The 25,503-nt window shown below is 39.4% G+C and overlaps 1 protein-coding gene across 6 annotated transcripts in view; it reads right to left on the reverse strand.

Annotated features, from left to right (window-relative positions):
- PKD2L1 (polycystin 2 like 1, transient receptor potential cation channel) overlaps window positions 1-25,503 on the reverse strand; it is an 81,318-nt gene that overhangs the window by 18,559 nt on the left and 37,256 nt on the right. For 2 of the 6 annotated variants that reach the window (XM_074296306.1, XM_074296310.1), the window contains exons 2-4: window positions 13,932-14,291; window positions 9,533-9,846; window positions 8,860-8,973 (exon numbers count right to left, since the gene is read on the reverse strand). The exons of 1 other annotated variant lie outside the window; for it this stretch is intronic. In XM_074296306.1, the coding sequence (XP_074152407.1) occupies window positions 8,860-8,973; window positions 9,533-9,788 (370 nt within the window). In that variant the 5' untranslated portion in view covers window positions 9,789-9,846; window positions 13,932-14,291. The remainder of the gene's footprint in view (window positions 1-8,859; window positions 8,974-9,532; window positions 9,847-13,931; window positions 14,292-25,503) is intronic. 3 more of the 6 variants (XM_074296309.1, XM_074296308.1, XM_074296307.1) reach the window with 2 other exon arrangements.

A 25,503-nucleotide genomic window follows, 5' to 3' on the forward strand; every position in this document is an offset into this window, starting at 1 on the left:
GTATCCCATTCCTCCTTATTGGTTATAATTGATAGCCAGGGAGATACAATGACCCTCAAATCCTTGTTCTGACAAATAAGGAGATCCTAAAAGAAATCTCTTATGAACATCTATTGGCCAATGAGTCTGAATTTTCTGAGATGTAGATGAATCTTAGAGAGTCCTTAGCATCTTCAAAGCCCTAAAGTAGCATTGGATTGAGCCAGTTGTCCTGACAAAGTCCATGTACAAGGGAGGAAAAGTAGGGGGTGTGTGTGGAGAAGATGCAGAAGTTAATCATTAAGAAGAGAGTGGGCTAAAATCCCAAGACCTAGGATTGTGAATACAAAAATGAAGTCAGTTTGGGAAAAGCTGATTTGCTTCCAAGACAAGAGTAGAAAAAGTAGAAAAAAAGAGATATTATAAAAGAACAAAGAATCTAAAAGAGACCAAATTCATCCTCATTTATATGCCAGTGAGTGCCAGGGAGAATTTTAGCTGTAAGGCTTTTTTGTGGTCCTGAAATTCTTCTGGATCCTTTTTTTTAATCTCCCTACTATCCCACTCACACCTTGTTTATGTATTTCACCCAAGGCTCAATTCTGAGTATTTGTATAAGGCTATCTTCATAGGTGGAAAGAATGATTACTTGTGATTCCAGATTCTTCCCCATCCCTCCTTTGAATAGGCTTGGAGCAAGTGCTATCCAAGCAATCATTCTATTTGAGCTACATATAGTTCTTCTGTGTTATTTAAATAAAGGAGAACATCACTTCAGTGCTACTAAGAACTAAAAAGGTTTTGTTAGGAAAGGAAGGAAGAAGAGAGAAAAAAGTAGAGGAAAGGAGAGTAGAGGAAAGGAGAGAAGAGGAGAGGAGAATAGAAGAGAAGGGGAAAAGAGGGAAAGGAAGGGGAGGGGAGAGGAGAAGAGGACAGGAGAGGAGAAAAGAGGAGAAGGGAAGAGAGGCAAGGGAAGGGAGAAGTTGAGAGAGACTATATTTATATCCCATAAGTAATGGGAAGAAAATAAACTAATCAGAACCAAGGGCAGTGGCAACTGAAAAAAAGAACAGATTAGTGAATCTCTGGATGAGGAACTGTTTAAAGTTTAACCTAACTCTGGGAGTTCATACCAGAAGAATAGCTCTAACTATTGTGCCACAGTTCCCTTTTATTGTCCTGACTCAGTTTCCTTAATTGTCCTGACTCACTTTCCCCAAATTGTCCTGCCTTGGTTTCTCTAAATTGTTCTGCCTCAGTTCCTAATTGTTCTGCTCAATCCTGCAACACTACCCCTCCCTCCTAACCATGATGATCTAGATAAGGAGAAAGACCTTCTATCTTAGACATCATCTGAATGTTGGATACCTCTCCCCATCCCAGCTTATCAGAATGTCAGAAATGGATTGATAGGGGGGCAGCTAGGTGCGTAGTGGATAGAGCCCCAGCCTAGAATTCAGGAGGACGGGAGTTCAAATCTGATCTCAGACACTTAACACTTCCTAGCTGTGTGACTCCAGGCAAGTCACTTAATCCCAGCCTCAGGAAAAAAAAAATGGATTGATAATCTGCTCCCACTCAGTGCTCTGACTCCACCCCTGCCTCGGTCTACCTCTGTAGCTGAGCCGTGTGTGTATGTGTGTCATTGAGAATTCACATTGGTTTCTGGATGCTTTGAATATCAGCCCTGGAGGGCCCCCAGCACAATCTCTCCCTTTCAAATAAAATATTAAAAACTCTGTAATCTCTATCTTGCCTCAATTTCTCCACCATTGGACAACAAGAGACATCATTGAACGTAGAGACCTAGTTTGAATTAAATTTCCTTCATACACCCCAAAAAGAAGACTACTCATCTGTCATTTTCCTGTCCCCTCAAATAGCAAAGAAGATTTATTTTGATGTGATTCCAAATTCTCACACTGTGGGTCTAGATCTTTTTGTAATCCCCATCCCACCTCTCCCTTTTTTACCCCATGGACATTGTGCCACTCAGACACCTCAGAGCTGTCAAGGCTAGTCCTCACTCTCCTCCTCGTCCTAGAATTCTACCATCGGGAACCAGTACTAGGACACAATATACACTCCATTTTACTGCATGGATGAACGGCCCGGTCTCTAAAAGGTGTCTTCATTTTCATTCTTGCCACTCTCCCTAAATTGAGGTTTGCAAAAGGAAGCATAGCTATGGCCACACTGAAAACCCGAGCCCCTGGAGAAGAGGTAAGGCCACTCCTGAGCAAGAGAGAAGGTGTTGTTGGAATGGTGAGGAAACCTGACTGAGAAGAAGCAATAAGAGATGTAAGAAAACATCTTCATCTATTCATATTAGGATATGAACAAGAAAGATATGAAGGGAATAGTGAATACCCAGGTTAAAAAAAAGGGTTGCCTAAGTATTTAACTGGGACAAAGCCTGAGGGAAAAAACCTTTAGATTTATCAATTTAAAAAAAGTGTTTAATGACCTCAGAGAGATAGATTTCAGTTTACTGGTAAAGATGGAGGCCGTGTGTGATACAGCAAGTTCTCCCACCTATCAATTGTTACATTTTCAGTACGAGCATTTACACAGCAAATCCAGGCGTTATTTATTATTTTGTTCATTTGTCTAGATTTAAGAGAATGACAGGAGAAATGTTAATGATTCAAATTAAGCTTTAAATGTGTTCTGCATAAAGTTTTTTGGTTTTTTTGGGTTTTTTTTTTTTTTTTTCCTTCAGAACCAATTGCTAAACACCACTGGAGGGAAATAAGATTGCAGAGCATTGATATCCAAGCTTGGCAAAAGCAGTGGGAAGGGACGAATTGATGACAGTAACTATGGTTACCATCAGGATAAGAGGGAATTCCTTTTGACCAAACCAAAGAAAAAGATGGAAGGTCAAGTGGAGTAAGCAGAGAATTAGGGAAAGAGGTGAAAGGCAATGTTGGTCAGAGAACTCTCTTCCCAAAGTGTAGATTCTTCAAGATGGAAATAGAAGGGAAGCCTCAGACATAACTGATAGATGTCCTGGCTTTTCTACCAGGTAGCTCTGTGACATTATCCCAGATGCTTTCTTCTCTATGCTCTACTTTGCTCATCTGTAAAATGAATCGATTTCAATTGGATCATAATTTCTTAAGCTATGCTTTGCAAAGCCCTAGGGTGTTTCTGTGTGAGATGAATTCTATAAATGAAGCTAGTGATTTTCTTCCCTTCTAAAATGTTAAATATGAAAAGTGTGTCAAAATTATTTATGACATAGAGTTATGTAGTATGAAAACAGGTTTAATTTCTCATATTTTGGGGCAAAGTGAATGGAGAAGAAATTCAAAAGTGGAAGAGTAAGAATCCAAGGGAGATCAGGGCCATCTCTGCTCCATAAATAGAATTCTTCATGGTCAACAGTGATCACTGACTACTCTCTACTCTATGCAACTGGGTAGAACACTAGCTTTAGAACCAGACAGATTTATCTTCCTGAATTCAAATCTGACCTTAGACTTTAGCTGTGTGAGTTATTTAACTGGGCAAGTTATTTAACATTATTTGATTCAGTTTCCTCATCTATAAAATGAGCTGGAGAAGGAAATGGCAAACCACCCCTGATTCTCTGCCAAACAACAACAACAACAACAACAACAACAACAACAACAACAACAAAACAAAGTCAGAAACAATTTAACAACAACTAGCATCCTACTCTGGAGATGAACAAGCCCTTGTTTCCTTTCAACTTCCTCCAAAGAGGCAGAAACCAATTAATCTCTGGCCCAGAGATCCTAATCCTTCCAGAAAAATGTAAGACAGAACAAATTTCCCAGATGTTAACCCTAGTGACATCAGAACCCAGGGGAAAGTTTTAAAAAACAAACAAAAATAAATAACACAGTAGATAGAGCACCAGAGAGTCAGGAAGACCTGAGTTCAAATCTAGCCATAGACACTTAACACTTAACAGCTTTGTGTCCCCAGACAAGTCACTTAATCCCAATTGCCTTGCCAAAAAAAGAAAAAAAAAAAACTTTAAAAATAACTTCCCAGCAGGCAGCTAAGTGGCATAGTATATAGAGCACCAGCCCTGAAGTCAGGAGGTTCAAATCTGATCTCAGACACTTAACACTTCCTAGCTGTGTGACCCTGGGCAAGTCGCTTAACCCCAATTGCCTCAGCAAAAAATAAAAACAAAAACACTTCCCCAGGTACAAGGTTCTTACAGACTGAATCCCAATACTATTGAAGTCAAGTTTCGGGAGCTTCTTTATTTAGAAATTTCTTAGTATTAGAAATACAGTCCTAGCTGTATCACCAAGATAAGTTGCCAGATCAAAATAAACCACCAGTGTTTTGGTATTCCTGTCACTGGTGTTCCTTTGGTTATGCTGGCTACCTTCAGAGAGAGAGGAGACAGTGTCGTCACCCAGCCATGTGGTCACAGATGTTTACAAAGTTATATCATTCATTCTGGTTTATATGGCTTTGGCTAGAAAAGGCACAATGTTCACTGTGTGCGTGTGAAAGAGGACATTTCCTTCTACCCATGTGTCATCACTGAAAAGATACAAGGAGACAGATGTGAAAAGAATAAAGTTTAACTTAAACCTTCAGAAGCAGGACAACAAGAGAAGCAAAATAGACCTTCCACATTGAAATCCCAAAATCCAATACAATGATGAAATACAACACTCATGATGAAACATGCCATCCACCTTCCAAAAAAGAAGAGGAGGGATTCAGGATATGGACTGAGACATCACTTCCTCTGTGTGTGTGTGTGTGTGTGTGTGTGTGTGTGTGTGTGTGTAATATGGCCAGTTAATAATTTTTTTGTTTTGCTTGACTATGAATGTTTGTAACAGGAATATTGTTTTTCCTTGTTTGCTCATTGAGGAGAAAAAGAGGTAAGAGAATGAAAGAAAATGGACCATTGTAAAAAAAATTTTTAAATTTAATTTAAAGATTAAAAAGTCATATAAATATATGACTTATAATCCTATAAAACGCCATTCAGCCCTATAATCCTATAAAACACCATTCAACCCTATAATCCTATAAAACGCCATTCAACCCAGAACCAGTTAAATAGCTGGAAAAGAATGAGGAAAACCAGAAGTAAAAACCAGGCGTAAGGCCACAGAAAAGCTGAACAAATGTACATGAGGTAAGGTGATCATGGAGAAGAGCTATCAATCGATGAAATGATGACGTGACCAGTCCTACATCTTAAAGGAATCACATTGCCAAAAGTGAAAGATCAGGAATTGAAGGATGAGTGAAGGGAGAAAGAGGGCCTGCAATGGGCAAAAGAGGATGAGATCAAGGAATATTTTTGTCCAATTCTAAAATCTCATTTTTACTCCTTTTTCTAATGTGAGATTCTTTGAGACCCCAAAGAGAAAGCTAACTCCTGAGCAGTGAATGAATGAATGAAAAAGTAAACCATCTCCACACAAAGTACTGAGTTTGGTACAATTTGTTCAGGGGTGAATAGATGGATAATGACTGGATTTGGAGGAAGCAGCCAGGGACTGGAACCCCAGTTCTGTCATTTGTCATGTCAGGCAAGTACTTCACTCCTTCTGGGTCTGTTTCCATATCAACAGATTAAGAGGTTGGACAAGATAAATCTCTGAAGTCACTTCCAGTTTTAAATCTTAGGAAAGAACATTGACTTGCCATTATTTGACATTTAAGGATAAATCACCAAAAGCCAAGAGCACCTTCCCTCCGCCCATATCTTCTCAACTCCATGGTGACCAGACCTGGTCTTGTACAAGGCCGGAACCTTCCTCCCTATTGCCTCCAACACAAAGCCAAGCTTCCCAGGTGCACCTAAAAGATAACAAATAACTATTGTTCCCCCACAAAGGCCTTTACAATTCCTCCTCCAACAAAAGCTTCCATCCATCACTCCAGGAATACAAAAGGAAACTCTAATGTAAACAACAGAAAATTAGGTTTGTATGGGGACCGATAGGGGTGGGGAGGGTGTAAGAGATGCTCCATCTGTCCAGGAAAACCTGGGCCCTGCCAGGTCAAAGTTGGTTCTGAAAAATGTCATGCTTTTGGCAATGATATCACAGAATTTGAGGATTAAACAAAATATCAGAGGTCATCCAGTGCAACCTAGAACTGAGCAGGAACTCTCACCCCAAGCTCCCTGACATCTTTTTCCCATCAATTTTCTACTTCTTAAACAACAGGCTTGGGTAACTTTCTTATGTTGGGAACTGAGAAACCTTCCTCCTCCCGAGAGGATTCTTAGGCAGGGCTGCCTGGCCTTTGCTTAAAGACTTCCAGCAAAAGGTCTGTTCTGGTTTAGGATACCTCATCGTTATCAAGCTCGTTTTTGTTAAATGGAAATTTGCTTCTCTGTAATTTCTACATATGGTTGCATCTGCTGCTGGGGAGGGGGGGGCATTCTTCTTATGATATCACTCAGCTATTTGGAAATGACTAACCTAGAGTCACACAGCCAGCAAGTTCCAGAGCCAGGGTTCAAGCACATCAGGCTGGATTGCTTTCCATTATTTCATGCTGTCTGTCATGGAGCACATTATGCCCTCTCTGTTCTAGGTTGGACTGGTTTCAGACTGGTGACTCTTCCACCCCAATCATATCAGACACAGAATGTTCAAGATAATCCCTGGGGAATGAATGTGGTTCAGCTACAAAGCAAGCTAGATCGAGAAGAGCCCCCCACCTTGTCTCCAGCTGTTTGTTTCTTTCTATCTGTCTCTATTTCTCTCATGTACCTTGAACATCTTGTCCTGTTCTTTTTCTTCTCCCTATCAAAGAGCTCAGACTTCTCATGGATAAGTGGGCAACAATGCAGTACAAGAGATCCAAGTGTTGGACTTGGAATCAGGAGAACTTGAATTTAAATCCTGCCTCAAACACTAACTAGCTGTCTGACCCTAGCAAAGTCACCTAATTTCTCAGTTTCCTCTTCTGTAAAATGTGGATAATAACAGTACCTATGTCACAGAGTTATTGTGAGGAAAAAAAGGTGATAATATTCATACAACATTTTGCCCATCTTAAAATGCTACGTAAATGTTAGCTGTGATTATGATGGGTGGGGGGGATCATCTTCCCTGGAATTTTTCCAACTTCCCCTAGAATAAGCTCTTTTTCATATTTCAAAGTGTCTGCCTTACCCCCTAAATTCTTTCCATCAGAGGGAATTCCATCTCTCATGAACTTCTTGTTGGATGAAATCCCTTCCTATATTCAGTCTCTCTGACAAATCATTCAGGTTTCTTTCAAAATTGTGTCCTGGAAGAATCACAATTTCTACCAACCATAAGTTGTTGTTCAGTTGTTTTCAATCTTGTCTGACTCTTCGTGATCTCATTTAGGGTTTTCTTGGCAGATATGGAGTGATTTTCCAGCTCCTTCTCTAGCTCATTTTATAGATGAGTAAACTGAGGCAAATGGGGGTGAGTTGTTCAGCTTGGAAGTGTCTGGGGCCAATTTGAACTCAGAAAGATGAGTCTTTTTGACTCCAGGACCAATGTTCTATCTGGACAGAACAAATTCAGTGTGTGTGTGTGTGTGTGTGTGTGTGTGTGTGTGTGTGTGTGTGTGTGTGTGTGTTGGTCACAACGTCCACATTTGGGAATCTAACTACATTGTTCTTTATAGCTTGCTAGAACTAGAACGCCAAGAGAGCCGGACTGAAGATGATAATTTAGGAGAGAGGCTGGCAGCCCAGGGCTGGGACAAGAAGTGCCCTCCTAATGATGATTAAGTAACCATTTGCTAAAAGAAGATTGTACATTAAGCTTCTAGCTTTCCTCTTATCTTTTCATTCTTTGCACCCAAAAGCCCAGAAACAAGCAGCAGCAAAGTGTGAGTTTCCATGAGAATATGAGTCCAGGAACCCTAAGAGAAGGTCCCAGACAGCAAAGCTTCCTGGCCCCAGAGCCTAAGTCCCTTTTCTTCATAAGGATGTAGACTTGCTGTTCCCAGACTCACTGCTCACCCAAATGTACTCACCAAGCAGCTGTCCCGCACAATGACTTATGTATGCATCTGTCCTTTTTAAAAATGATTTAGCAGAAGCAGCTTTTTAAGACACTGATATATCACAGAAACGAACTAAATCTGGAATGATGAATATCTACCCAGAAGTGGAATAGATGGAGAGATGTGGAGAGAGGACCCGGATTTCTTTTCAAGTTCTGTTGCTTGGTTTCCTGACCAATTCCCTAGATCATAGACCTAAATCACATTTTTCTGAAGCCATCACTCTGGAATCAACTTCCCTCAATTCAGATGTAGAATGGTGGAAAGAACCTGGGATTGAGTATCAAGAGGGCTGAGTTTAAAAACTGTCATTATCCTCAAGTCTCACTTTCCTCATCTGTAAATGGGGTTGAGAGGAGTGAGATGTACATTATGCTGAATAATATCTAATACCATATACAGTTAACGGTTAATGCCTTCAAGGTGAAATCCTCATGACATCTTTTTCCCATCAATTTTCTATTTCTTAAAGAAAAGGCTTGGGTGACCTTCATAAGTTCTCCTTGAGCCTCAGTTTCCTCATCTATAACATGAGGAGGGGTTGAACTACTCTACTGCCTCCCAGGTAAATCTATAATCTATAGACTTATAGAATCTATCATCAATCAACAAGTTTTCTTAAGCATCTACTATGGACCAGGCACTATCCTGGGTACTGACAACCTTTCCTCCTCCCAACCTTCCTGTTGGGTAAATGTTTAAGCAAGATTTCTCTTAACAGTTCCTGAAATCCTAGACTTTCATTTCCTTTACAAAGCTTCTAGTTCCAAGGCTAAACCTACATGTGTATGATGTAGAACAGAGAATATTTGAACCTCATTTTTAAAAGACTTCATGGCAGATGTTTTACATTCAGTTCTTACTCACATAAGCAGATATCCACTAGAAACACCACATACACCAGCAGCTCTCTCAGGGTGGTCTTGACATAAAGTTCTCTGTTTTCCGCCATGTTCTCTGTTAGTGTTGTACCCCAAAGTCCTACAGAGCAGGAGGCAGAACAGCAGAACCCCATGGGCATTGACCCATCCATCCCTCCTGTGTCCCCTTCCTAAACCTGATCCTGTCTCTCAGGCTATCGTTCCTCCCCCAGAAGGTTAATGCTCTAAGTAGAGGAGTGTGCAGAAGGAAACCTCTTCAGATCCTCACCTCTAGATCAGCCCCAAACCCATCTTTGAGAGGCCCTGGCTTCCCCTGTAGAATCTCACTCTTCACTGTTCTCCCACTCCATTCTCTGATGTCTGGGCCCACAGTCCCACCCTCACACTGAGCTCATCTTCCCTCTGCTAAGGTCCACTTCTTGAACTCACAGCCCTTCATGCACATTTCCCCAATGAAGGAGTTCTACTCTTAAGTTTATCGTTATCCCCACTGTAGCATGACTGGGTACAATTTCTCAGCAGCAATTTGCTGAGCTCATGGCCCTCTCAAATTTACACTCCTTCCACTGAGATCACAGGCCCCCTCCCCGAACTCACCCATCCCATTCAGTTCCCAGTCCCTCTCTCTCCCCTGCTAAACAGGACTTTCCATCAGCTACCTCGGATGCCACGACAGATGTGGAAACACATGTGACGACAGAAGTCCATGCCTGATGCTTGAGGTGCCGTCTTGAAGGGCCCACCTTTGGGCTTCTCTCCAGGCTGGCTTGGTAGAGGGCCAGAGATGGTGCAGATCTTCAGGGTTGCGGATGGTGAGGGGGGCCCACTGTAAGCCGGGTTGTCCCAAGCTCTTGGCCCCAGTCCCTGCAACTCCTGACCCTCAGGGTTACAGCTGGGGTTTCCCACAGAACACATGATTAAAGATGTAATGCCCAAGGTCCGAGAGAAGTTTCCACCTCACTTTGGATCCCACCTGCAGAGAGAGAAGAGGAGCAAAGGGCTGGTCTGCCCAGAGCTCAGCTTAGCCCAGCCTAGCCAGGAATCTGGGTAAAGACTATCTTTCTGTCTGCTTGGGGATTTAAGAGGAAAGGAAGCTGGGAGGCTAAGCTATGAGGCTATGAAGCAGGAAGGCTAGAGGGAGAAAAGGGAGGGGGTGTTCATCAATTATACCAAGGGGAGCAGTGATCCCTTAGAATAATTAGAGAAAACTGGAGGGGAGGGAAGGAGGTGGGGCTGGGGTGATGGGGAGGAGGAGCTAGGTTGGGAAAAGGGACAAGCTGGACAGAGGAGGAGAAGGGGTCTAATGCGGCTTGGGGCTGCGCTCAGGCTAGTCTAGAGCTGGAGGGGGTGGAGAGGAGACTCCCCTGGGAAAGATGATGAAAGGACCGCTGGGTTCCTGGGAAGAAAGGGCTGGGGATGGGGGGTGCTGCAACACAGCACTGGGCTGTAGTAAAAGCTCCTGAAAGGGCCGACATGGATTTGAGGGGGAAGGGTGGTTGTGCAGACTGACTGGCACACTTCTCCTGAAGTTTGGCCAATTGTGTGGGGGGAGCCTCCCTTACTGTCTCTTTGTTGGGGAGAGAGGGGGCAGACAGCCCTCTCGAGGAGAGGATAATAAAGGGGGAATGGATGTAAGTGGAAGGTGTGCATGGGGATGTGAATGAGGCTTACCCAAGATGCCCTTAGAATGAGAAGAGATAAAACAACCAAGAGGCTTCCTCATGCTGGTCCCAGACAAGGCATCCTACCCCCTTGGCTTTACCCAGGAACATTAGACTCCTAAACTTAACCAAGAAGGAAGAGGGAACTGAATCCCTCTGAGCTGCAGGGGCAGAAGGGAACCTTGGAGATACTAGAAATTTAGGGAGCTTGATTTAGGCTTCAGACCTAATTCAGGTTCTGGTTTATCCTAATCCTAGAATAAAATTTCCAATGTGGATGAAGCCCGGTAAAAAATATGCTAAATAAGAAGAAATGCCAGTTATGAACGTGGCTTGTTTGGGGATGAGAAAAGGAAAGAATGGCAGGAAAAGAGAGAAAGGGCAAAGGTGGAACTAGCCATGGAGCTAATGCCAGTGATGGGGATGGAAAACAGAGGCAGATGGCAGTGGTAAGGTTCTAAAGGCACAATATTAGGAAACATTATCTTTTATGAACACTGGATTTGTGTCCAGGAGCATTGTTTTGTTTTGTTTTGTTTTGTTTTTTCACTTTTGAGATACTAGGGGAGAAAAAAAATCTATGTATTAGTTCCTTTTCTCCTACTCAAGCTGAGAACTGTCTTACTCAATAAGGGATCCACAGAACTGGAGCACAGATCTTCAAGTCTGCCCTTGTCTTACTGACTGGCTGCGAGGCAGCCTAGAATCAGAGAACAGATCCTGAAGACCCAGATATATCCAGCCCCAGGTCAGCAGGGGTTGCATTCTGACACAACACTATTCTTGTCTATGGTGGTGAAATAAGCCAATGGCATTGGGAAAGGATACAAACCCTAACTAGAACCCATCCATTATAAAGAAGGGATTTAAAAATTTAGGTGGCGCTCCGCCTGGGACCACACAGATTATTTTTAATTCTAATGAATAATAATAGATGATAGATATGTTGGGGGCACCAAAGATATTGGGATAGCAGGGTGAGGATTATTGTGTTGTCTCTGAAAGAATTCCGGCTCAAACCTCTCCAAGTAAAGACATTTATTTGGGGTTTTTACTTGGGGTACCCTATGGGCCTCCTATTTAAGGGAGAGGTGCAACCCAGCCAAGAATTTATGTAGAAAAAGGAAAGTAAGGGGAAAAAAAACCAGGAGAACTGAATGATGTCAGAGGAGATCTTACATGCCTTTAGACAATCTCAGACCTGTCATTAGATTAAGATATGCAAGGGAAAAGGGAAAAGGTCCATTGTTTTGATGAGGTCCATGAGAGAAAGTGACAGGATTTTTTATTGTCAGATAAATAGACAGACAGACAGACAGATGGACAAACAGACAGATGAATGGAGAGCTAGATAGACAGACAGACAGATGCATGGACAGGCAGATATATAGATAGATCAATAGATAGATGACAGATGGATGGACAGACACAGACAGACAGAAAAATGGATGAATAGACAGGCAAATAGATAGATATTTAATCAGATGAATGGACAGGCAGGTATATAGATAGACAATTAGATCAATAGATAGATGGACAGATGGAAGGATGAACAGATAGACAAACAGATAAAAACAGATGGATGGACAGATAGACAAATAAACATAGATAGACAGCTAAATAGATAAACAGAGAGAAAAACAGATAGATAGGCAGGTAGGTATGGATGAACAGAGAGACAGATGGATAAGCAGATGGGCAGGTGGAGGGATAGATAGATAGATAGATAAAATTTACATAATGCTTATTGTGTCAGGCACTATGCTAAGTGATGTGAACTTTAAAATAGCTTGTTCCCACGAATTGCTAAAATGAGTCCATCCTATTCCTTTATTAATCATAATCAGGTCAGTTATCCTAGGCTGTTCTGTTTGTATAAAATGATGTCAGGCCAAAATTCTTAATGAGCTCATCCTTTCTGAAACTGTCTTCCCTAGCATATCTTAGGCAATTTTGGGACCTGGTCAGCCAGGTGGTTTCCACCTGGTTCCTCCATGATTCAACTTTTTCCTGGTTCCTGCTCTTACTCCCTGAATCCTCCCCTGAGATCTTAAAAATCATCTTCCCCCAAAAGCAAATAGCTCACTCAGGATGACTCTGCCTTGCCTAGTTATATTTGTTTGAGCCCATGTGCTATTCACGTAACAAATAGCAAATCTCTGTTACCTATGATAGATGTCTCTGACATAATTTCTTTATGTTACGAACCAAATCTCTATCATAATATTCTTTTACAAATATGCTCTCCCAAATCTTATTTCTTATTTTTGCTTCATATTATCACTTCTGATATCTCAATACTACTTCATTAGATGCTTTACAATTATGTTCTCAATTGATCCTAACAATCCTAGGAGGTAGTTGCTATAATGATTTCCATTTTACAAATGAGGAAAGTGAGGCAAGCAGAAATGAAATGATTTGCCTAAGGTCACAGAACTTCTCTGAATGATCTTTCCCATGTGTTTAACCATTTCCCATCTGACTCCACTCCATCTTTCAGTTTTATAACACAATGTGGTAAATTGTATGCTTGTCCAACGAAACTAACCTGTTTAGTTTGCCTGGAATCCCATGTTTGGAATGCACTGCCTTCTGACTCCTGCCCCACAGAATCCTTCAATTCCTTCAGAGTTTAGCTTAAACACCACTTTCTACATGAAGCCTTTCTGATCCACTTCATCTTTTAGTGATTCTCCATCATAACCCTAACCTATACTTATTTTCTATGTATTTTATCTTGACTTTTACATGTACAGGTTCCCCTCCTGTTCTACAATTCTTGGAAGGCAGTGACTTTTCACTGGATCCCATTGAGACCAGCCTAGGGTCTGCCACATAATATGGACTTAATCAATACTTTTTGGTGAATTGCCCTGTCTTGTATTTGTTTACATACACATAATTTATTTCTCTAATAGACTAATAGATCGAGGGCAGCAACTATTTTGTTTTTCCAACTCTGTATAGAAGGCATTTGAGTTGTTGCTTAATAAATGTTTCTTAAATTGTCCTGATTTGATCTAGGCTTCGTTCTTTGACCTCCCAGTGCCCTGACACTTTTCACTGCTTATGCCAAATAATTTAAGTTGTAGCCTTTGACTTAGACATCAGTCAGTGCTCTGTTGTGGGTGACCATAGGGCCCAGAAGGCATCAAGGGGTCAAGTCAAGAGCAAACTCACACCAATGGGGTAAAGTAGTTCCTGTAAGTCCTAGGGAGAACTACAAAGTCAGAGTTTGATATATAGGACCTAACTAAAAGGAAATTTTGGAATCCAAATCAACATCTTAATCTCACATAAATTTCCTCTCTTCATAAATGGGGAAGAACAATAGACCCAGGGGTTTTATGACAAGAAGAAGAGAGGCCCAGAAGAATTAAGTGATTTATTTCACCTGCTTTCTCCCATTGGTGAATCCCTCTCAGAAGTTCCATTTTGGGGAAGGGCCTTACCAGTCACAGCTTCGAGCTATGGATAGACACTAATCACTAAGCAGCACAATGACAGGTCTCCAAAGATGGTAATTAGCATGTTCCTCCTTACTTATAGTTTTCAAGAAAAGGTTGGATGGTGGTTGTATAGTGTTATTCTAGAAGGGATTCTTGTTCAAATCCAGGCCAGATAGCTTCAAGCCCTCTTCCATCTCTCAGGTTCTGTGCTTCTTTGTCTTCTCCAGAAAAAAGATCCCTACAGACCCTTTCAGCGATGAGATGATTCAGGCCAGTTCCAATGACCTTGTGATGAAGAGAGCCATCTGCACCCAGAGAGAGAATTGTGGGAAATGAATGTGGATCACAACATAGCATTCTCACTCTTTTTGATGTTGTTCGCTTGCATTTTGTTTTCTTACTCATTTACTTTCTTTTTTTGATCTGATTTTTCTTTTGCAGTAAGAATTGTATAAATATGTTTACACATACTGAATTTAACATATATTTTAACATGTTTAACATATATTGGATTGCTTGCCATCTGAGGGGGAGAATGGGGAAAAAGAGGAGAAAATCTGAAATACAAGGTTATGCAAGGATCAATATTGTCAAATTATCTGTAAACTCTGCTACCTATGTGACCTTGGAAAATCACTTAACCCCTTCCTACTTTAGTTTCTTCATTCAAAAAGAGAGGGGATTGGACTTCCCAGAATCTTAAACTGTGGTCTGTGGTCCCATGTAGGATCTCATAACTGAATGTGGGAGTTGCAAAATTATGTTTTGTTATTAGTAGATGTTTGGTATGTATATCTAATTTATATATCTATAATACCAGGAATCAAATAAAAAATTTTCAGGTGAAAAGGGTTCACAAGTGGAAAAAGTTGAAGAAGCCCTGTTCTAGATAACCTTCCAGTTCTAATATTCTATGACACTCTGGTTTGTCACTTTCTGCTGGTCTTATTGAGTTCCTGATTCTGGCCTTCCTGGTCAATACTATTTTGCTACTATGTAAAATTAGAACTTCTGAGACCCTTTCTAGAATAAAATATATGCACATGTTTGGACACCTCTCCCTTTCTGTCACCTCAGGAACTTCCGGGTTCCCAATATTCCTACTCAAGCTACAACAATTCCCCTCTCTGTCTTTTCAGAGATTAATGACTATAAGAGATACCGACTACTTCAGGGAAGCTTTCCAGGGACTCATGTGGATCTGAGTCACTATATGAAAATAAACAAAATCAAAGTTCTAAAGCAATGGCTTTTCTATTGATAAGGGAAATTCCCTCCTCCTCCTCCTCCTCCTCCTCCTCCTCCTCCTCCTCCTCCTCCTCCTCCTCCTCCTCCTCCTGCTCCTCCTCCTCCTGCTCCTCCTCCTCCTCCTCCTCAAGTCTTTCACTGTACATAGTTCCTGTAGGCTCATAAAGGTGATAAAACACACTGATAAGCTCACTGTAAGTCATGGAGTTTCCAGATTCTTTATTACTCAATTTCAATATTTCTCTACTACACCCTTTTTCTTTCCATCATGGAGAAACTGGTCATGGATGAAGAAAACAAGCATTTATTAAGTGCCTACTGTATGGTAGATATTGTACTAAGCACTTCATAATTATTAATTCTTATAAAATTCTAAGAAGTAGGGCCATTATTACCCCCATTTTACAATTGAGGAGAGGTTAACTGACATCTACAGTCACACAGCTGGTAAGCATCTGAGGCCAATTTTGAATTGAGGGTTTCCTGATTCCAAGGCCAGAGCTCTTTCTACTGAGCCACCTGGCTAACTCTTCAATGTTTTCAGTAAATTCTCTAATCAGGACATACTCAGTTCAGTATATTGCCTTATTTCACCACTACCACCCCAAACTCCATCATGAAAAGAAATTTGACCTAGGCTTCAATTGTGCAGTATAGAAATGTAAACAGTCTTAAGGTCCTCGACTGGCACTGCAGATGTCCATTGTTGGTCTTTGGGGGGTAGCCAAGGGGGAACACTAGCTGAACTCCTAGTTTTTCTTTTCTAAAACTCTCTCTAGAATCTGATAGTGTACTATGGATTCCTATTTGAAGCAACTTGCCAAAGAAACTTAGGCCATTAAATAACCTCTTTTTAAAAATGTCACCTGGAACTGGAAACTCAGTGGATGCCCATCAGTTGGAGAATGGCTAAATAAGTTATGGAATATAGACATTATGGAATGTTATTGTTCTACAAGAAATGATCAGCAGGATGATTTCAGAGAGGCCTGGAGAGACTTACAGGAACTGATGCTGAGTGAAGTGAGCAGAACTAAGAGAACTTTGTACACGGCAACAAAAAGACTATCAATTCTGATGGATGTAGCTCTTTTCAACACTGAGGTGATTCAAGCCAGTTCCAATATTCTTGTGATGAAGAGAGCCATCTGCACTCATAGAGAGGACTATAGGGACTGAGTGTAGACCACAATATAATATTTTCACTTTCTGTTTGTTGTGATTGTTATTATTTGCTAGCATTGTGTTTTCTTTCTCATTTTTTCCTTTTTGAGCTTTGATTGTGCTTGTGCCGCATGATAATTGTAGAAATATGTATAGAAAAACTGTACATGTTTACATATATTGTTCTACATAAATTGGATTACTTGTCATGTGGGGGGGTGGGGAGAAGGGATAGAGAAAAAAATTTGAAACACAAGGCTTTGCAAGTTGAAAATTATGCATGGGTTTTGAAAATAAAAAACTTTATTTAAAAAGAAAGAGAACCAAATATATATGTATATATCACCTGGTCAAAGAGACATGGTATCAGCCTGGGACAGAACATGTAACAAAGGGTATATCTTGCAATAGTTGTTTGTACTGAGAAGGTGGCTACAAAGGATTGGTCCCAACTTCTTTGTCTTGCTCAATGAGGAGGACAGATAATGGACATGAAATTTACACATGTAGAAATTACTTACCTATGGAGGATAAAAGTTTGAACCCTTGGACCAAAGAGCTAGGTGGCTTTTCTCTCTAACATCTCCAAGCTAAAATGCTGATAATCTGATTGAAACTGATTTATTAATCAAATAAAGCTAGATCCAGGATTTCGGGGTTTTTTCCCCCTATCTTCAGACTACAGTGAGTCAGAAAGTTGGATTGTCTGATTACCTTTTCTTCTACATTGTTACTTCCTCTCCCCACTCATGCATAGAGAAAATTCTCGGTAGGGATGCAGTTGAGAATGGTGACTAGAGGTCAGAAACTTCTTAGTGAAAGGGGAAAAAATAAATATCTGGATCCATCTGGTAATGACTTATATTTCAAAAGTAGGGCACCAGAGGAGGTAGTGAATCCCTCCTTTTTTCATTTTCATCTTTACTCTCAAAACTCAGAGAGCACAAAGACTATATCAATGGAAATAGCCAAATTCTATTTCATATTTATCTCTGAGATATGTTGCTGGCAGTTATAGGTGGAATATGTATCACTATCTTAGGAAAAGATTTGAAGCATGGAGGAGTGTATATGTAAGGCTTGAAAGACACCCAGAGATTTTTCTTGAGATTCTTTGGGTCCCTCCCATGGTCCATAATGACCACCTCATGATGGTCACCCTCTGCCCTTACCATCCCCTTTCCTGCCAACTAAGAGCAACACCACTCATCTGAAGGATAGAGTGAAGAAAAAAGTTTCTACTTCCTTCCAGGAATCCTTCTCTCATGTTTCTCTTCTCTGCCTTTCCTACCCATTCTTCTTCATTCTTTTTTCATCCTTGACCCTCCCAAGTCCTTATTTCTATTCTTTTTCTCAGACCTTTCTCAGTCTTCAAATTCTACTTCTCTTCTGCCTCTCCTCAGCATGGATTTTCTCTTTCCCTTCTCTGACTATCCTGTATTCTCCCCCTTTCCCTGTACTGTTCTCTTAATCTATCCCTAATCTCCTCTTTCTATTGATTCTTGGACCTTCATAATCTATATGAGGAAGAACATATCTGATTCAAAGAAAATAACAAAATGGCTTTGTTTACTAAAGAGAGATATTTACATGAGGGAATCCAAAAACCTGAAATGGAAAACATAGTGGAGAGCATAAAAATAATCATCAGGGAAGATATAAGAGAAATTATATTGTTGTAGAAATACACTATAGAGCACCCAGACAGGAGAAAATGAATGAAGAATTCAGTCGGCAGATCCAAAATCTGACACAGAAGCATGCTATTATAGTGAGACATAAATTCTAGACATCTGTCTGAGTTCTTTCTTTGCCAAAAACAGAGCAACTGATAGCATTTGTAATTGGTCTTAATTTTCATTTTGTCTTGCAAAAAGTAAAGAAATAAGCAGAAAAAAATTGCTCTTCTAGACAGGATTCTGAAAGAAGTAGAAATGATAGGAACACCACTTTCAGATTCTACAAGGATATTTACAAAAAGTGAAAACAAAACGTAATAGAAGTTAAATGCAAAGAGGGCTGTAAGAAAAGCATCAAGAATACTAAAAACCAGAAAGAGATAAAGTTAAAGATAAATGCCAGAGACAACATATTGTTGAACAGGCAGCCCATCCAATACCGTGTACAATGAGCCCCGGGGCAAGAAGAGGATCAAAGAAGGAGAATAATAATTGGGTTGTCAATATAATGATAATGGATGAAGGTAAAAAAGGATGGATTATGCAACTCTTGTTGCCACTTTCTCTTTTAAGAGAAATAGTATTTTGAGTGGAAAAGGATCAAACACAGTCAAGAGGAAGTAGAAACTCAAAATAACTTAGGACATGACGAAACAGCATCAAGCTGCAGTGAGTTCAAACTCAATGCATTTAAAACAGTTCTAGGTAAACTACATCCTAATAGGCTACTAGGGGCAGGAGGGTGTGGAACTGAACTAGTGAGTTTTGAAAAAACATATAGAAAAGGTGATAAAGAACAAAGGAAGTATGAATTTATGAATTTGAGGGGGGGAAGGGGAGAGGGAGTGAGAGGAGGATGGAAAGAGGGAAAGAGGGAGGGAGGGAGGGAGGGAGAGAGAATAGGATTTTTAAATTTTAGAGCAATGAGTTAGCCTTTTATGATGGCAAAATTCTAGAACACATCATTAAAGGTTTGGGCCCTTATTAAATTCAACAAACATCTATTGACTGCCTACTAGGGCAATATTTTATGTATTGATTAAAATATCATAAGGGAATAGGTGGTTTTTATAAACCATCATCTACAGCAGATCATATCTTTAGTTATAATATTGATTGAAAATGTTGAAAATATAAGACCTCACAGTTGTTTGTTAATTACAAAGTGCTTTAGGTTACATTGCAAGATATAATTTTCAAATGCTCTAATCTCTCATGAAAGAATTCTCAGCAAATGTGACTGCAATGATAACAAACAATTCAATGATCCTCTGATTTTTTAATTCAAAAGAGTGACAAAGGGGGCAGCTAGGTGGCGCAGTGGATAGAGCACCAGCCTTGAATTCAGGAGGACCCGAGTTCAAATTTGGTCTCAGACACTTAACACTTCCTAGCTATGTGATCATGGGCAAGTCACTTAACCCCAGCCTCAAAAAAAAAAAAAAAGTGTCAAAATAGGGAGGCATGCTCAGTAAAGATGGAAGAAGAGCCTGTTCAGAGTCCAAATTGAAGAGAAATTCTTATAGAGGATGAGGGATTTTAGATACTCTTAGGTACAGATAATATTGTGTCAATTGCAGTTTGCTCCCCAAAACTATAAGAGCTTCTGAGAACCATGATTATTCAGAAAGATTGACCTAACAATAAAACTAAATGGATGACAAATAATCTATTTTTTGGACTATGATCTAGAGTTGGAAAGCCAGTCCAGTAAGATGATATGCCAATGCTTATATATTTGGGACAAACATTACAGACAATGATCTAAGCATACCAGTTAAAACATTTTCATACCTCTTGATTCTTCATGATCAGCTAGCATTTTCTTGGCAAAAACATTGGAGTGGTTTGCCATTTCCTTCTCCAGTTCATTTTACAAGTGAGGAACTAAGGAATTTGGGAGTATGTGATTTGCCCAAGGTTACACAGCTGGTAAATGTCTGGGGCCAGATTTGAACTCAGGAAAATGAGTTTTCCTGATTCTAAACCCAGCGCTCTGTCCTCTGCAGATTTGCTGCCCAGATTAAAAAACAACTGGGAAGTGGGGTTACTATGTTCCCAAGATGTTATTGGTACAAAACTCCATTTAAAAAAATAGATTCTCCAGGTGTTACTGCATGGTTGCAAATGAAAAATCACAATATCTAAACTTATGAATGGCCCAAAGGGTAATAGAGAGGATAAATCATGGGCTTATAAGTAAGCCACAGCATATTTTCAATCATGATGCTTGCATAATAAGTGGAATACAGATTATTTAAATACTATGATAGATCTATAATCTTGTCAGTCTCACAGATCACTAGACATCCATGTCCTCTAATCTTCTTTACATCAATAGTGGATCCACCCAACATGCTGGAAACCTTCCTCCAGTTCTCATGACATTAAAAGAATACCAACGTATCATAGAGGTCGTCCATTGGCTAGATTTCACTCTTGTCACAAAACTAACCTATCTCCTTTTCCCATCACATATCTGTCTGATGACACCCTTTATAATCCTTTCTTGTGCAATTCTTGGTCAATAGATATTGCAGCCCAATTATTCACACCCACCACGTTCCTCTCCATTGACTTGTCTGTGAACTTCTCCTTGGATCCTTTGATGACTCTGGATTCTCTGGTTTGTAGACACCTGGCATCACCTTAAATACATAAGAAGTATTGCTATAGGGAATTCCTGGTAAAAGAATAGAATTCTTTCCATCAAAGCAGGCCACCACCCATCTGAAGTACATAAAGTGGCTCGAGGCCCAAAGCTAATGCATGCCATAGGCAGGATTTGAGAGCAGGTTTTTCTGACTAAACCCAGAACTAAGTTTATTCTGCCTATTAGGCCATACTGCCTTTACTACCAGGAGATATTGTTGTTGAAAAGATATGTCTTTGTTTCAGAAAGAAACTTAGTAGCAATAGAAGCTATGCACAATTTCCAAAGATAATCCAATCAGCTCCTCTACTCAATTCTGGGTCTATTCCATTACCCCTATCCAGGATTTGTACAATATGTATGTGTATACTCACACATACACATATATACATATACAAATACACACATATATACACATATGTGTGCATGGATAATTGTATTTTATATATTTATATATATATATATAAAACATTTGTGAAACACCTACTGTGTGTCAAGCACTGTGCTAAGTGCTGGGGATAAAAAGAAGGGCATGAGAAAATCCTTGCTGATAAAAAGGCAGAGACAACTGTGTACAATTGAGAATTATAAAAGATAAATTGGTAATAATCCCAGAGGAAGGATACAGCATTAAGGGGGAGAGTGGGAAAGACTTCCTTATCAAACAATATTTATTTATTTATTTATTTTTGACAACCTTTTCTTTTTAAAATTTGAGTTCCAAATCTTTCTCCTTCTATCCCTTCCCCATCCAAGTAATGTGTTATCCATTATACATGTTATATCATGCAAAATACATTTCCTTATTAATTATACTGCCAAAAAAGTGAGGAAATTATGCTTCCATGTGCACTCATCAGTTCTATCTTTAGAGGTGGATGGCATTTTTTCATCATAAGTCCTTTGGAATTATTTTTGATCAATGTATTGATCAGATCAATTAAGTCTTTCATAGTTGATCATAATTACAATATTCCTGTTAACTGTGCACAGTTGTTCTCCAGAACAATTGAATCAGTTCACTATTTTGCCAGTAGTTCATCAGTGTATCTATTTTTCCTCATCCCCTCCAGTATCTGGCATTTCTGATAGGTGTGAGGAATACTTCAGAGTTGTTTTAATTTGCATTTCTCCAATGAATAGTGATTTGGAACATTTTTCAAATGACTACAGTTAGCTTCTATTTCTTCTTCTGAAAATTGTTCATATACTTTGATCATTTATCAAGTAGGTGACTCTTGTTTTTATAAATATGACTCAATTCTCTACATATTTGAGAAGTGAAGCCTTTATCAGAGGAGTCTGCTACAAAAATTTTTTGATATTATTTCATTGTCTATGATACCTTTTTAGCAAATGTTTTCCTAATTATCTCTTTTAATAAGGTCTATTTTTGCTTTTGTTTTGTCTAGACCATGACTTCTATTCCTGCCTTTTTGTTACTTAAGCTGAAGTATATCAGATTCTGCCCCAGTGTTTTATTTTAATTCTACATGCCTTTCTGTTTCAATTGTGTCTCTTTTAAACAACATTCTGTTGATCCATTCTGCTATCTGCTTCCTTTTTATGGGTGAACTCATCCCATTCATAATCACAATTGTGATTACTGTGTATTTCCCTTCATCCTTTTTATTCTACCCCTCCTCAAAAGATACTTTTTTTGAACCATTACCTCCCTTAATCCATCTCTCTTTTTATCATCTCTTATCCTATTTCCCTCATATTTTCCTAATGGGTAATATATACCCCCTAAATAGATAGATAGATAAATTATTTCCTCTTTGAACTATCCAATGTGAGGTTCAAGCTTTGCTTACTTCCCCTATTTCCTCCTCCACTGTAAATTTATTTCCTTGCATCCTTCTTTTATGTGAGAAAAATTTCCCCATTCTTCCTCTCCCTTCTCTCTTTTCTCATGCATCCCTCTTTCTTATGCCTTCATTTTATTTTTTTTTTTTTTTAGGTCATTCTGATACAGTTCTAGCAGTAGAGAATTGAGATATGAGAATCCCCTCTGGTTAGCACACAGGTCCAACGTGAAAGAATTTATAAACCCAAAAAGTCTGAATGGCAAAAGGGATTTTTATTGGCACTGAGAAGCCAGCTTTGCTAGGAAGACACTCCTCAATAGCAAGAGTCCTGGTAGGGAGATAAAGGTTATCACTGAGAAGAGGGTATCTTCTCAGCAGGCAAGAGTCCTGGCAGGCATCTGTGCCAAGAAGAGAGGTCCCTTGACAAAGCATAATCTTACTTCAGACTTCTGCAGAGATTTGGAGTTCAAAATTGTCTTTTTATAAGAAGTCTGAGGCTGGGGCTTCTATTCAATGCTCCCAGGCCTAGATTTCTAATTGAAAAGAAAGTACTTATCTTGGAGTTTCAAGCCACTCAATGGGAATATCAGGCCCAGATCTCCAACTGAATGAGACCACTGAAGTTCAACAAGGAGTAGTGCTGGGCTAATCTTCAACTCAATAGAGGGTGCAACTAGTTCCTACCAAGATTTCCAACAGAATGAAAACACTTAACTGCCTTGAAGGGTGGGTCTCTGTCAGAAAAGAGTTTCAGAGTTCACCCCCATAGTTTTCCCCCAAAAGTCAAGGGGGACAGTTTCAGGGTTCACCCCTGTCTATTCCAACATAATTGACTCATACTACCTGGCTCCAGCTTCAGTGAAAACTGAGAGTGTGAATCTGAAATAAATATCTGAGGCCAGGAGGAAGATATGCTTTGCAATCTCTGTTTATTAATCTGAGAGCCAGGGTTTATATACCTTTTAGGCTAGTGTTACATTATCACTAGCTACCTTCAGGTGCCATATGTTCCAAGGTTAATGCATAAATCATACTTTGACATTTCAGTATCTACCTTAACTATCAATACCAAGGTACTTATCAAAACAAAGTTGTAAATAGTAGAAAGTATCATACTAATGTATTTACCTCAAGTATGTCTTTAACTCATTCTTAAGCAGTAAATAGTACACTTGAAATGCCTTGTACCTGTCACATGCATTCTCCATCAAATTATCCTAATTTGGTCGCAATTATGCCTTTAATTTATTGTTAGGGAGATAGTGAGCCAATGCTTTGAATTGCTCACCCTAATAGAGAGCAGGTCTCAAGTAATACCTGGATCAGACTCTTGCTGTTCATGGACTTATTCAATACTGTCTCTCTATATCCTACCTATGGCCTCTGTCTATATAAATTCCTTTTAACTTCCCTAATAATGATGAATTGCTAGGAGTTAACATGAATCACCTTCCTAAATAAAAATTCTAACAGTTTAACCTTATTGAGTCCCTTATGATTTCTCTTTCATATTTACCATTTTTATGCTTCTCTTGAGTCTTGTGTTTGAATATTAAATTTTCTATTTAATGCTGATCTTCTCTTCAGAAATGCTTGAAAGTCCTATATTTCATTAAATATTAATTTCTCCAATGGAGGATTATACTCGGTTTTGCTGAAGTTAACAATCTTCATTGTAATCCTAGCTCTTTTTCCTTCTGAATTATCATATTCCAAGCTTTCTATTCCTGTAACTCAAAAGCTACTAAATCTTGTGTGATCTTATCATGGCTCCACACAATTTTGAACTGCTTCTTTCTGGATGCCTATATTTTCTTCCTGACCTGGGAGCTTTAGAATTTGACTATAATAGTTCTGGGAATTTTCATTTGGGAATCTCTTTTAGGAAGCAATTGGTGTATTCTTTTGATTTGTATTTTACCTTCTGTATTTATCAGAGTAGTTTTCCTTAATAATTTCTTGAACTATAATCTCTAAGACTTACATGAGCTGATGCTAAGTGAAATGAACAGAACCAAGAGATCATTATACATGGCAACAAGAAGACTATATGATGATCAGTTCTTATGGGCATGGCTCTCTTCAACAATGAGATGATTCAAACCAGTTCTATTTGTTCAGTGATAAAGAGAGTCATATACACACACACAGAGAGGATTGTGGGAACTGAGTGTGGATCACAACATAGCATTCTCACTCTTTCTGTTGATGTTTGCTTGCATTTTTTCTTTCTTGGGCTTTTTTTTTTTTTTCTTCTTGATCTGATTTTTCTTGTGCAGCAAGATAATTATATAAATATGCATATATATATTATTTAACATAAATTTTAACATATTTAATATGTATTGGACTGCCTGCCATCACCTGGAGGCAGTGAGGGGAAGGAGAGAAAATTTTGAAACAGAAAGTTTTGCAAGGGTTGATGTTGAAAAATTGCCCATGCATATATTTTGTAAATAAAAAACTTTAATAAAATTAAATAAATAAAATAAATATGATTTTTATTCTCTCTTTTTAAAATTATGATTTTCTGGTAGTTCCATGATTTTTTCCCCCTGAGGCAATTGGAGTTTAATGACTTGCTCAGAATCACACAGCTAGAAAGTGTTAAGTTCTGAGGTCACATTTGAACTCAGATCCTCCTGATTCTATCCACAGTATCATCTAGTTGCTCCATGATTCCTAAATTATTCCTCCTCAACCTATTATCCAGATCAGGGTTTTTTTTGGGGTTTTTTTTTTTGTTTTGTTTTGTTTTGTTTTTTTTCTGATGAGATATTTCACATTTTCTTCCCCCTCCCCTGTGTGTGTGTGTGTGTGTGTGTGTGTGTGTGTGTGTGTGTGTGTGTGTGTCTAAGAGCAGATTTAAACTCAGGTCCTCCTGACTTCAGGGCTGGTGCTCTATCCACTACACCACCTACCTGCCCCCTTTTCCATTCTTTTGATGTACCTCATGGAGCCA

The sequence above is a fragment of the Sminthopsis crassicaudata genome, chromosome 2 (genome assembly GCF_048593235.1).
Source record: "Sminthopsis crassicaudata isolate SCR6 chromosome 2, ASM4859323v1, whole genome shotgun sequence".
NCBI lineage: Eukaryota > Metazoa > Chordata > Mammalia > Dasyuromorphia > Dasyuridae > Sminthopsis > Sminthopsis crassicaudata.